This window comes from Condylura cristata, unplaced genomic scaffold, assembly GCF_000260355.1.
Source record: "Condylura cristata isolate star-nosed mole 26May11 unplaced genomic scaffold, ConCri1.0 scaffold00028, whole genome shotgun sequence".
NCBI classification, from domain to species: Eukaryota; Metazoa; Chordata; class Mammalia; order Eulipotyphla; family Talpidae; genus Condylura; species Condylura cristata.
The window spans coordinates 12,540,293-12,552,533 of record NW_004567129.1 but is presented as its reverse complement, the minus strand read 5'-3'; the positions used below and the strand labels follow the sequence as shown (position 1 = coordinate 12,552,533).

Genomic DNA, 12,241 nt, shown 5'->3' with positions numbered 1-12,241 from the left:
TTCAAGGTTCACTCATGTTGTAGCATGAGTGGCTATCCTGTTTTGTGTAACCATTCATCATCCATCAGTGGAAAAATAGGTTGTTTCTACTATTTGCTTATTGTCACCATGTATTATTAAACACAAGTGTGATTTCCTGACTATGTCTTTGGGAGACATAAAATCTAAAATAATTGCTGTAGAGTTCAAGTTTCATAAACACTCAGAGAAGGTAGTATACATAATAGGCACCATGTTTGTCTAGTGAGAAGCTGTTGCCAGCCACTGTGGCCTGCGTTCCATCCCCAGCCAGGGGGGGTGCCCCACATGGCACAACAGACCTCTCCAGTCCCTCCTGCTGCTTCCCTCAGCAGTGTTATTTCAGTAGATCTGCCTGTTCTGCTCCTCACTCTGTCTCTGGTGAATGCTCTCACTCCTGCTCTCTGGCCCACACTCCAGTTCTTGTATGCGTAACAAAAATCTTGAAATAAAAAGTTGGGGCTAGATTATGGAATGTCCCGATACTTGCTTTATTTTATCTTGAAGGACGTAGGTAGCCATTGAAGATTTATGAGTGAGGCAGTGAATTGATGTGTGTCTATAGTCTGGAAGAAGGAGGCCCTGTTGTGAATCTGTCTCCGCTCAACCTGAACTGGAGGAACCACCCTCTAAATGTGTTTTTCTGTCTGCTTGCAGCACCTATGCTCCAGTGAAGTCCTTCCTTCGAGTGGACAAAGAAAAAGTAAGCAACACCCTCCTCCCCTTCTTCACCCCCATCTTTAGAATAAACAGCAGACTCTTGGTGTCCCTGTTCCTGTGATTCACTTGGTCCCCAGTGCCCTTCCAGAAATTTCAGAGTCACCATCTGCTGCTAATCCAGACCCACACAGGGGCCACAGGAACCAGGGAACCCAGGTTCCCTGGTAAGCAGAGGAACAAGCAGAACCTGCTCAGATCTCAGCCTGAGTCTCCACGCTCCCAAAGTTCCTCATGAATCATCTCTTCTATTTTCTCTTCACAGGTCCAGATCTACAACCCAGCCTTCTTCAAGTACATCCATGACAGGTGGACAGAGCATCACGGACGGTACCCTTCCACAGGGATGCTAGTGCTCTTCTTTGCCCTGCATGTGTGCGATGAGGTGGGTGACCCTATCTGGGGCTAAGAGTTGGACTTGTGCAACAGAGGGCACGCAACCCTTCTCTGGCTCAGCAGTGTTCAAGAGGAGTGTGATTTTATAAACATAACCAAACAACTTTGAGTTCCATTCTAGGTTGTGAAGTATAGACTTGCATTTCTCAAACCCAGCCTGAAATCACTCCATTGAAAACTTAAATTTTTTTTTAAAAGGCAACAAAATACTAGTACCCTAATTGTATTATTTGCCATAAAGAAAAAGTAACCATAAACCAATGGAGTGGAAACAATGTAAAGTATCAGCAGGCTGGGTTATGCCCTGGCCCCAGGGCTTCCTATAGTTCTAAAGTTTGAAACTGGAGCACATATCTGAGCAAGCCGGGCTACTGTGCCTTGTACATCAGTGCTCGTGCCCAGCACACCCACTTTTGCCAGTAAGTTATTCAGGACACGGTGTTGATATTTGGCCAACTTTCAAATGTAAGTCCATCTATTCCTCCCCTCCCACCCCCACCACACACACATTATTAAGGTTGTTTTAAACTGTCAGAGACATCACCAAAGTGGGACATTGATGACGAAAGCGCCAGGCCCAGGTGTCCCCTGTCTTCCTGGGTGCCACCGCCCCTACTCCCCGCGCCTCGATCCACGATCCGAGGCTTTCTCGTGCCAGTCTCCACGGTCCTCGCTCTGACGTGATCTGCGCCGTTCTTCTCTGCAGGTGAACGTGTACGGATTCGGGGCCGACAGCCGAGGCAACTGGCACCACTACTGGGAGAATAACCGCTACGCGGGCGAGTTCCGGAAGACTGGTGTGCACGACGCCGACTTCGAAGCCCACATCATCGACATGCTGGCCCAGGCCAGCAAGATCGAGGTCTACCGAGGCAACTGAGCCTGGCCCTTCGGCGAACCTTCCGGTCCGGCCCCGAGGCGCGCTCTCGGCTCGGATTCTGGGCCAGCCCAGGGCCACGGCGGTGAGAATCCCCAGGCCTTCGGCTGCCATCTAGACCAGTCATGCTGCAGCCCAGCGACCCCGCTGGTCCCCGCCAGTCAAGGAACTCTGGGGACCGGTCCGACTTGGCACCAATCAGCGCCGCGGCCGGGCGGGGCTTCTCTTTCCCAACCAATCATGCGTCTCAAGGAGAACTTCCGGCGCGGGACTCCGTCTCCTCCAATCGTTGGCCTTCGGAGGCGGGGCAGCGGCCGATCTAGCCCCACTTCCTGTGCTTTGGGATGGGACTTTATTTCTTGTTCTTTTAAGGATTAGAGGTTGGTTCCGGCCCGGCTGAAGTCCTCACCACGGGAGAGTGGCGGACGCCAGCCGGGCTGACCCCCCGGGGCGCCCAGGAGGAAACGGAGATGGCGGCACGGGGTGGCAGCGGTTCGGCTTCCCCTTCCCCACGTCGCCTCGGGGTGGGCGGAGGGGCGATCGCCAGCCTCTTTAGTGGTCGACGGTGTGGGTGGTCGTGGGAGGCCCCAAGGAGCGCGCGTACGCTCCCAGGGAAAAGCCAGGCTCCAGGGAGACATCAGGCCCCACGTTTCCTTCATCGGTCAGGCTCAGATGGGTGAGTGTAAACCCACCAAAGAAATGCAGTGAGAATCCAGAGGGTGCGTGGGTCCCCTCCTCCCACTCCCCGCCTTGGGCCACCCTATGGAATGGCCTTTCTCACTAGGGCATTTAGTCTCACCAGAAAGCTAGAATTGTATTCACCCCTTGCTTGGGGGCGGAATTCTAGGGCCTAACTCTGGAAAAATAGGTGTAAGGAGCAGGGCAGGAGTCGGGGAAGCCCCCCTCACTTCTGCTGTAAGGTGCTTCTCACGCAAGTGTACCCTTGCCCGTGCTGTTCATCACAACCTTTCACTGACTATGGCCCTGGGCCTCCTCACCAGCCTATTTGTTGCTCTGGAAAAAAAAATTTAAACTTGCCCTGGGATTTGGGGCACTGCTGCTTTCTGTCTCTCACACACAAACACACACACGCCCTACACCGTTAGCTGCCCTCTCTAAGGAGAGGGAGCAACATGTAGGAAACAAGATTGGAGGGAGGACCCTGGCTTCCTGGTGCATGCACCTTCTTCCTTCATCCATGACCCCAAAGAGGAGTAGGAAACCTCTTGCTTGGGGGTGGAATTTGCTTTGAGCTCATAATTTAGTTAACCTGAAGCTACCAGGTATGGCTGATCAACAAAGATTCTTTAAAACTCCAAGCTGGCCATGCAAGTAATGGGGAACCTAGCTGGGGAGGAGTAGACTTGCCCCCCCTGCATGCCTTCTCCCCTGCCCATTTGAGTCTCCTCTCCCTTGCTCCCCTCCTGTCTTCCTCTCACCCACTTACGTTCCAGCTCTAGAAAGCTGGGAAATGAATAACCAGGGGGGTACAACTAACTGGAAACATCTGTGTGACAGAACCTAGCCTGAGTCCCTAGAGGAAGATGCTGGGGGTATTCTCATCCTTAAAGGTAGGGGAAGTTTAGGAGGGGAAAAGGGGCTTCTGTGAAGCTTCCAGATCTCTGAAAGTACTCCCTTTGATGAACACGGATACCACTCTTTTTTCCTTGGTGAATTGACACCACCAACAGACAGTCTCTGGCCTTTGGTATCGTTCCTGCAGCTGGCTGGGGGAACAGTAACCAGCAGCTAGTATGTTAGAAAGGGTGGGGGAGGGGCAGTGGACACCCCTAAAATTAATATATTGAGAACTTAGTTTGAATCTGTTCTTTCCCAATTCCAGAAGCAGGAATAAAGAATTGGAGTGGGTAGGAGTCCATTTCTTGGGCCTCCCCCCACCATTTTAGCATCAAGGCACCAGCCATTCTTGCTAGTCTCATCTCAGTGCTTCCTAAAGAGGCTGTTTTGAGTGTTAGGAAGATGAAAAAAAAAAAAAAAAAGCAACAATGCAATTATGCCAAACAGTATTGAGCAGAATAATTTATTTCTTTTGTCTTTTTGTTTGGTTTGCTTTAAACCATTAATAAATTCCCATTCTGGAAGAGGTAGGTCCTAGCATCCAGTCCAGATCTCCTTTTCTTGCAAGTTATTGAAACAAAACATTTTTTTAATTATCTTCCCTTTCTCTTTCTGAATTAAAAAAAAAAAAAAAACAGAAAAATAAAAAAAAGACCATATAGTTATTTGTTCTGAAGTGGGTACTGTGGTGGGAAGAAGGTGGATCCGCTAATAGGGGGGCCATGACAGAAATGGCTAAGAATGCTGGGGAGGTGAAGAGGGCTGGGGATGACTCACCAACACCCTCCCATCTGTCAAGAGTTTAGGTCCACCGACCCTGTTCCCTGAAGCCCCAAACAGATCTGAGGGATTGCAGGTCTTTTCTTCAAGCAACTCAACGTCTTTTCATTTTTCTCCAAAAGAGGAATGAATTGGAACTGAAAGCAACTTCCCAGGCAGCTGTGTGTAGAGACAGAAGAAGTGGTGAGGACCTGCAGTTTCCCCATTATCTTGCAGTTTCCCCATTATCTTTTCCAAACAGCTAAGGAAGAGGTAGAGGTGGGGAGGAAGCAGGCAAAGCTGTTGGCCCCTTTCCCTAGACTCTGAAGTAGTCCCAGCTTTGGTGATGTCAACAGGCCAAGGGAGCTGCCTCCTGCCCCTGGGGTGGTGCTGCCTGTGGACAAAGGCTTCCTCCCGAGGTTATTACAGGGGAACTGGACAAGGGGTGTGAGGGTTGTGGGAAGAAGCAATACATGCTCATTCCCTGAGGCCAGGCCCCTTGCTCAGGCTCTGAGGGGATTAGGGATTAGTAGTTACCCTCTGATTCCAGAGGATGGGGACGGGGCCTGGTGGAGTGGGGGCTGACTTTGGAGTTGGGAAACAAAAGAGGCTGTGCATCCTCAGAGGCAATTGCTGCAATTGCCTAGAGCTTCACTGTGCTTCTCAGTGATACTCAGGAGGCTCTGTATGGGCAGGCACTATAGAATGGCACAGTGACCACCCATCCTCATGGCAGGGGCTGGTTGGCCAGGTTGAAGGAGAGGAAAAGGTGACACAGTATAAAGCACACCAAAGGAACCAGAGTCCCTACCACTTTCCCTGTGCTCTCTGAAGAACACACTGCTGTTATTTCATCTAAAAAACTCCATATTTGAGGTTTCTTCACAAAAGAGATTTTACTCTAATTTTAAAAAATTTATTTTTACAAAGAAGAACTGGGATATAGGCCAGAGGTGGGGAGTGAGAGGATTCACCAGAGATAAAGTGGGGAACAGAACAGGTGGATCTACTGAAGTACACTGCTGAGTGGAGCAGCAGGTGGGTCAGGAGAGGTCTGCTGTGCCCTGTGGGTCACCTCCTTGGTTGGGATCAAACTCATACTGTTGCGATGGGCTGTCCAGTGGTAGTGCTGAGACTTAACCTCTGGACCACCAGGAAGGACCCTTTATTGTAATTCTGAAGTCATCTTGGAGATCCTTTATACCATTAGCCCAATTCACAGGCCCCTTTAACAACATTGGTGAGCAAACCCCTCCACCCCAGCTATGTCCTTAGAGGATGGTCCTTCACCATCTTTCATGGTTCCTGGGCCAGCAGCTGAAACTGTTCACTGACAGGGACCAGCACGCCTCAGAATGGGATTTCTCCTCTGTTTCCAGGTACTGTGGAAATTCCCCAGAATGTCACATTTTGGGGTTGGCAATAAATCAGCAGAATGATAGGAGTTAGTGACACAGACATCTATGACGCCTCACCTGCCATGCCCTGTCCTTGTGTTTTCTGGATGCACTTGAGCCTACTGGACTCCTGCTGTGAAAAGCAGATTTGATAGTTGGGGGATCAGACAGTATAGATCCCACAACAGGTAACACAGTCACTTAAAAGAGTCCATGATCACTTAGTGTCTCAAGATTTAGTCTTTGTTTATGCCCAGGAGCTGCTTTTCAAATAGAGAATACTATTTGGTAAAAGAGGGCATTGGTGTTTTTTCAAAGCCTCAGATTCAGCTCTCATTCTCTAACCCAGAGTTGTCAGGGATGCCACAGCATGTCTCTGCCTCAGACTCTCCAGTAGCGTTCGGCCACCTGAATCATAAGGTGAGTGGCAGGAGGGCAGGCACACAGCCTGAACTGCTCATGACCATTCTGCTCAAAGCCCCATTCAGAGCTGGTTGCCTTGAGGGTCACCATCGTTGGTAGAATCTTATACGTGTTGACATGTTGAGTGTTATACCCAGTGATTGAATGTTACACTTCTTTAAAGTCACAAGGCCCACCAAATCTTGTGTCTTGTTTTTCATGTTGGCCAAAGACTATTGCTTTGACCCAGCAAAGATGCAAGCCACAGCTGCAAACTACAGGTTGGGATCACTACCTGATTGCATTTGCAGGAATTACTGTCATGCTGCATGACTCAGTGGTGAGTAAATGGAACCAGAAAGCAATAACACAGACACCCACCACCACACCACCAACCCCTCTCACCCCGAAGAACCAGGTTTGTTGACAGCACCAGTCTACAAATCCTCCCGGAATGTGATGTAGGCCCTTGACTTACTGTCTTAGAGGAGGCAGGTCCTGGGACTTCTGTTAGGCCCGTCTCATCACGGTAACCCTCACTCTATAGGTCACGTTGCCCATGTGGAAATTTTACCAGGGAGTAGATTTCTGAGGCCAAGGAAATTACCTTAAAGTGGTTTCACCAGACCTGGCAATAAATGGACCAGAGAGTTCCATCTGTCATTTGCCATAATAAGATCTGACTCTAACTAGTGAATCCTATTCATTCAAGTCTCAGAGCCAGTCTTTGGTAAGTCTTGGAGGCTCTGTGTATTTACTTCTTCCTTGTGCGCTATAACTCTGTGGAGCAAATCTAGATTCATGCTACATGTCAAAGTTGTCAGAAAACCTTCTACTCTTCACAGTATCCTGGGGTACCGTTAAAAAAAAAGCCTCCTGGAATGTTATCTGAATTAAGCAGTGCCAGTAAGAGGTGCTCAGTTTCACCTCTAGAGACCACAATGATCAGTTAACTATTTTTCCAGATCCTTGTAGGTCAGAGCTCTAACTGTCTCCCTTATCTCAGAGTGGTAGGTATGTCTTTAGCCTATTTCAATTCCAGTATTCTCTGACTAGAGATGACAGCCATGCGGAAATGCCCATCACTAACACATTCTTTTAAATAAAAGTTTTAAAACCCATTTCTGTTACAGAATACAATGCATATACAGAAAAGATCATAAAAATTAATGTACAATATGTATGGGTTATTGAAGTTTTATGTTTGTTGTTTTTTTTTTGCATAGAAGAACTGGGGTACAGGCCAAAGGTGCAGAGGTGAGAGGATTCACCAGAGACAGAGTGAGGAGCTAAATAGGCAGATCTACTGAAATACACTGCTGAGGGGAGCAGTGGGTGGGACAGGAGAGGTCTGCTGTACCGTGTGGGTCAGCTCACTGGCTGGGGATCAAACCCATGCTTCATTGGCGATAGCTTCATAGTGCTGAGATGTAACTTCTTGCACCACTAGGGAGGCCCCCATTTTTAAGTAAAACTTGTTTGATAAAACAAAGATATGAATGAATACACAGACACATATATTTATACATACATGCTATTTTTGTGGTATTTAAGCAAAACAAGGGGCAATTTCCACTGCCATTTTGCCCCCAATATCAGTAACAGCTTTTATTGCTTCTCAGAGAAGAAGCATCTTGCTGTTTCTGTGGTTTAGATCTTAGTCACCTGCTTGCTCAACTGATCCTTTTTCAGAAAGATACCATCCCCAAATTTCCTGATCTCCGTGTTTATTTATTTATGCACACAGAACTCGGGTATGGGCCAGAAGTGCAGGAGCGGTGACAGGATTCACCAGAGACAGAGTGGGGAGCAGAACAGGCAGATCAAGTGAAATCTGGAAAGGTACATGGGCAAAGCAAAAAAGCATCTGTTAAGTAGATGATGCACTTCATTCTAACGGAGCTTTCCTTCCCTGACCTCCTCCCCATGCTGAGGGGAGCAGCGGGTGAGACAGGAGAGGTCTGCTGTGCCACATGGGTCAGCTTCCTGGCTGGGTATTGAACTCAAGCCATTGCAGTGGGCCTTTCCAGTGGTAGCACTAGGAAAAGGGGGAAGGCGGCTCTCCTGCTCGCCTATGAGGCAGGTGTTTCTTTTCACAAGTCCTTTCCCTTTGCAAATAAGAGTGGCAGCTCTCAGCCCTCTTGTGTCCGTGCAGGTGCCTCTTTTATTTTCTCCTTTCCGTAATCAACCTGTCCTTTTAAAATGTGAAGAGAGAAGGCGTGAAGAGGTTGTTCAGCATGTCATGTGAACAAATTAGAAAAGCATTTTAGTTTCCAGATACCCTTGGTCTCTACAGTGGACATTATTCTGTTTAGACCCCAATCCAGATGGAAGTTCAGTTTATAATAAAAATGACCTCAAATCACTTAGGAAAGGATGGCTTTTTTAAATTTAATGGAGTAACTAGATAAGCACTTATAAAAAGATCATATTAGAGCCATACCTTAAGCCAAAATGCCAAATGAATCAGATTTAAATGCAGAAAACAAAACCCTAAAAGTGGCAGCTCTGATAGAGTCAAACAGATTGTATACCTATTTCAGCTTGGTAGCTGGTTTTTGAGTTGGGCTATTTTTTCATGTTGTGTAGTTCCTGTATTGCTAAAAGAGGGTGCTTTTTCATCCTTGTGAATGTTCAGCCTTTTGTTGAACTCTCTTCCTATGTAATTCCTCCCATTTTATGTGCCCCTGTGAGCTGATCTCCTTTTCATTTCACTCCTATAACTGGTGAGGTCAGGGAAGGAAAGCTCTGATAGAATGAAGTGCATCATCTACTTAACAGATGCTTTTTTGCCTTGATCTCGTTCCTCTCCAGATTTGTATGTGTGGTTGCTGAATTAACACCTCTGTCATGATGAAATCTTTTTAATCTGGCAATTGAAAATTGCCTTCTCTCCTGAAGCAGTGAATCATGAAGCTACTTGGGCAGTTTGTATGTGGGTGAGGCTCACCTACTCTGTAGGCTGGTGTTAGAGTGGCTGGACAGGGCGCCAGCTATTCCATTTGGATGGAGGGAGTAAGATCACTTGGTTTTTGTTTCCTCTGAACACCCCTCAGACTTCCAGCAGCTTAAAAGTTTCTTTTTTCTTTTTTTTTTTTTAAGATTCATGTATGCATTTTATGCATACAGAACTGGATAGGCCAGAGGTACAGGGGCAGTGAGAAGATTCACCAAAGACAGAGAGCGGGGAGCAGAACAAGCAGGCTGAGGAAGTACACTGCTGAGGGGAGCAGCGGGTTTATCAGGAGAGGTGGCTGTGCCATGTGGGTCACTGCCATGGCTGGGGACTGAACTTGCACTGGAGCAGCTTCCACGCGCTCGGCAGTGCTACACTTTAATCCTTGTGCCACCAGGGAGGGCACAACAAAGTTTATTTCAAGCTACATTTTCATCAAGGGGCCTGCTCATCATAGTTACTACAAGCTCCACACAGAAAGTGGTGCCATCTGGTGGGTCAGTGTTTTCAGGGCCAGGGAGACAAGATGTGGTGATCTGTGCATTGTTCCTAAAACTTCTGTTAAGTTCACATTTCCTTGATGTCAGAGAAGCCCTGTGGTCAGACCTCAGTGTAACAGGTTCATAATCTTCCTCTGGGACCCCAGGATGGAGTGACCTGTAATACCCTACAACAACAAAAAGACTCTGGAGAGAAATGCTGACATTTAGAGGAACATTGGGCAGAACTAGTTGGCTGTACACCTGGGTGGCAGATTGGCCAGATGCCAGGGAAGGGAAAGTCACTATTTCATTCATCAAAGGAACAGCAGTGAGCTGCCATTCACCAGGAACTGCTCTTGCAGGGCCTCCCTGGTGGCACAGGGGTTAAAGATGCAGTGATAACAAGCTACTGCTGCCACTGCAGTGTGAGTTTGATTCCTGTCTGGCCAGAGAGTGACCCACATGGCACAGCAGATCTCTCCTGCCTAACCCACTTAGCAATGTACTTTTTGTCAATTTGCCTGTTCTGCTCCCGATTCTGTCTCTGGTGAATCCTCTCACCTTCTGCACCTCTGGCTTACACTCCAGCTCTTGTATGCATAAATAAATCTTTAAAAAAATTCTTTCCTTCCTAGGAGTTGGGTAAGTAAAGTCTCATAAAGCTAGATTTTTAAAATTCAAGTGTGAATTAACAATGAATTCTCCTTCTCATTACCCTTCCAGAAAAATCACAGCTTTTGCAGTGAGAAAGTGAGGGTGACAACCAACTTACAGAAATGCCAGAAGATACGCCCCTCACCCCACACTTGCTGAACCCCGGGTGTCAGGACCAGTCTGTTCCTCTGATAATATGGAATTAACACCTTTCCTCTAACAACTGTTTCTGAGACTCAGAACACAGGCTCTTCCTGGTAGCCTGGCTTCTCTCCAGGGACAAGGCCTGGTGAATTCGGAAGAACAGATGGGGTCTACCTCAGAATGGATCTGAGTTCAGCCCTCTTGCTATAAAATGACTGTGGCATTTTTTAAAATAGGAAAGTAATGTCCATTCATCACAAAATCAAATAATTTATACCTACATAAAGACATGGAAGGCCTTCCTGTAAAATTTATTTTGTATCTTTGTCATGGGTTAACGGAACCACAGAAGAAAACAGCACTGTCTCTTTCAGACCCACGTTCTGGTCTTTCCCACCATCTCCACAGCTCTTCCTATGAAACCCTGTCCCCATGAAATATTATACTAGAGACCACCCAAGGGAGGAGTCTGAGACCTCAATTTTCTTTGCTAGAGCTAAACTGTCCTTTTAAAAAAAGATTTATTTATACATACAAGAAATGGGGTACATGCCAGAGGTGAAGGGTGGTGAGAGGATTCACCAGAGACAAAATGGGGAACAGAACAGGCAGATACTAGTGAGAGGAGCAGTGGGTGAGCAGAAGTGGGGCTGTGCCATGTGGGGCATATCCCTGGCCAGGGGATCAAACTTGTGCTGCAGTGGGTAGATAGATAGCTTCATAGTGCTGTGCTTAACCCATTGTGCCACCAGGGAGGCTCAGCTATAAATTACCTTGAAAATGTGAAAAATCTTAATTTTAAAAAATTTATTGAGGTCATCTGAAGTGATTGGAACTAGCGTCACGTTTATATAAGTGCATGAGTGAATTAATTTATAAATGGGATGAGAAATTTCATGCAGAATTCCAAATAATTTATGTAAGCTATTCTTCCCTCAGGGAGAGGGGTATAGTTCCCCATCTGTGTGGGCTGCACATGTTAACTTCCACCCAAAGGGTAATGTATGGAGATAGGAGAAAGAACCAGCCACCTCATAAGATGATGCTAACAACTCATTTTTTTTTTTTTAGATTTATTTATTAATGCATAGAAGAGCTGGGGTAAAGGTCAGAGTTGAGGGGGTGAGAAGATTCATCAGCGACTGAGTGGTGAGCAGAATAGACAGATTGACTGAAATCCACTGCTGAGGGGAGCAGTGGGTGGGTCGGGAGAGGTCTGTGGCACCATGTGGGCCAGCTCCCTGGCCAGGGATGGAACTCCACTGTCTACGTGGTAGTGCTGAGACTTAATGCCTTAAAATTAGTTTATCTGGGGTGAATTTGTATTGGTATTATTGTTTGCAGTCCTTAGCATTGCGTTTCTTCTCTCTCCACCCTCCCATCTCTGCCTTAGAGCACCACTGCACAATGTCCTTCCGCCACCAGTCTTTCTAGAGTCTCATTCCCCAACCTCTCTTCTCCGACCCCCTCCCCTCCACTCCCCTCCCCTCCAAAAGTGCCTTGCAGCTGCCCCTCACTCACTCTGGTAGCTTATGTCATCCAGGCTTTCACTCACATCTGCCCCAAATGGGACCTTCTGTATTCTTACCACAGCTCTGCTGTTACTCACACTCCCCAAGGTATCCATGTAGCTCACACACATGAACAGGGCCAAGTATAAGTCAAACCTGTGGGAATTTAGAAACTTACTTCCCAGGTATTGTGACTACTAGAAATAACAGTAAATAATTTGTACCACTAGGATGAAGTGTTTTTAGCCATGACCTGATAGCCAGCTCTCTTAAAATGAAATCTGAGTAAAATTAAAATTATTGTATAACATTAAGAAAAAAATGAGGTTTTACAAACAAGGAAAATATCT

At 47.0% G+C, this 12,241-nt stretch overlaps 1 protein-coding gene across 3 annotated transcripts in view; it reads left to right on the top strand.

Annotated features, from left to right (window-relative positions):
• ST3GAL2 (ST3 beta-galactoside alpha-2,3-sialyltransferase 2) overlaps positions 1-4,008 on the top strand; it is a 40,159-nt gene extending 36,151 nt beyond the window's left edge. For all 3 annotated transcript variants that reach the window (XM_004690397.2, XM_012730733.1, XM_012730734.1), the window contains exons 5-7: positions 676-721; positions 1,001-1,120; positions 1,838-4,008. In XM_004690397.2, coding sequence (XP_004690454.1) covers positions 676-721; positions 1,001-1,120; positions 1,838-2,011 — 340 coding nt within the window. In that variant the 3' untranslated portion in view covers positions 2,012-4,008. The remainder of the gene's footprint in view (positions 1-675; positions 722-1,000; positions 1,121-1,837) is intronic.
• Positions 4,009-12,241: the final 8,233 nt, after the last annotated feature.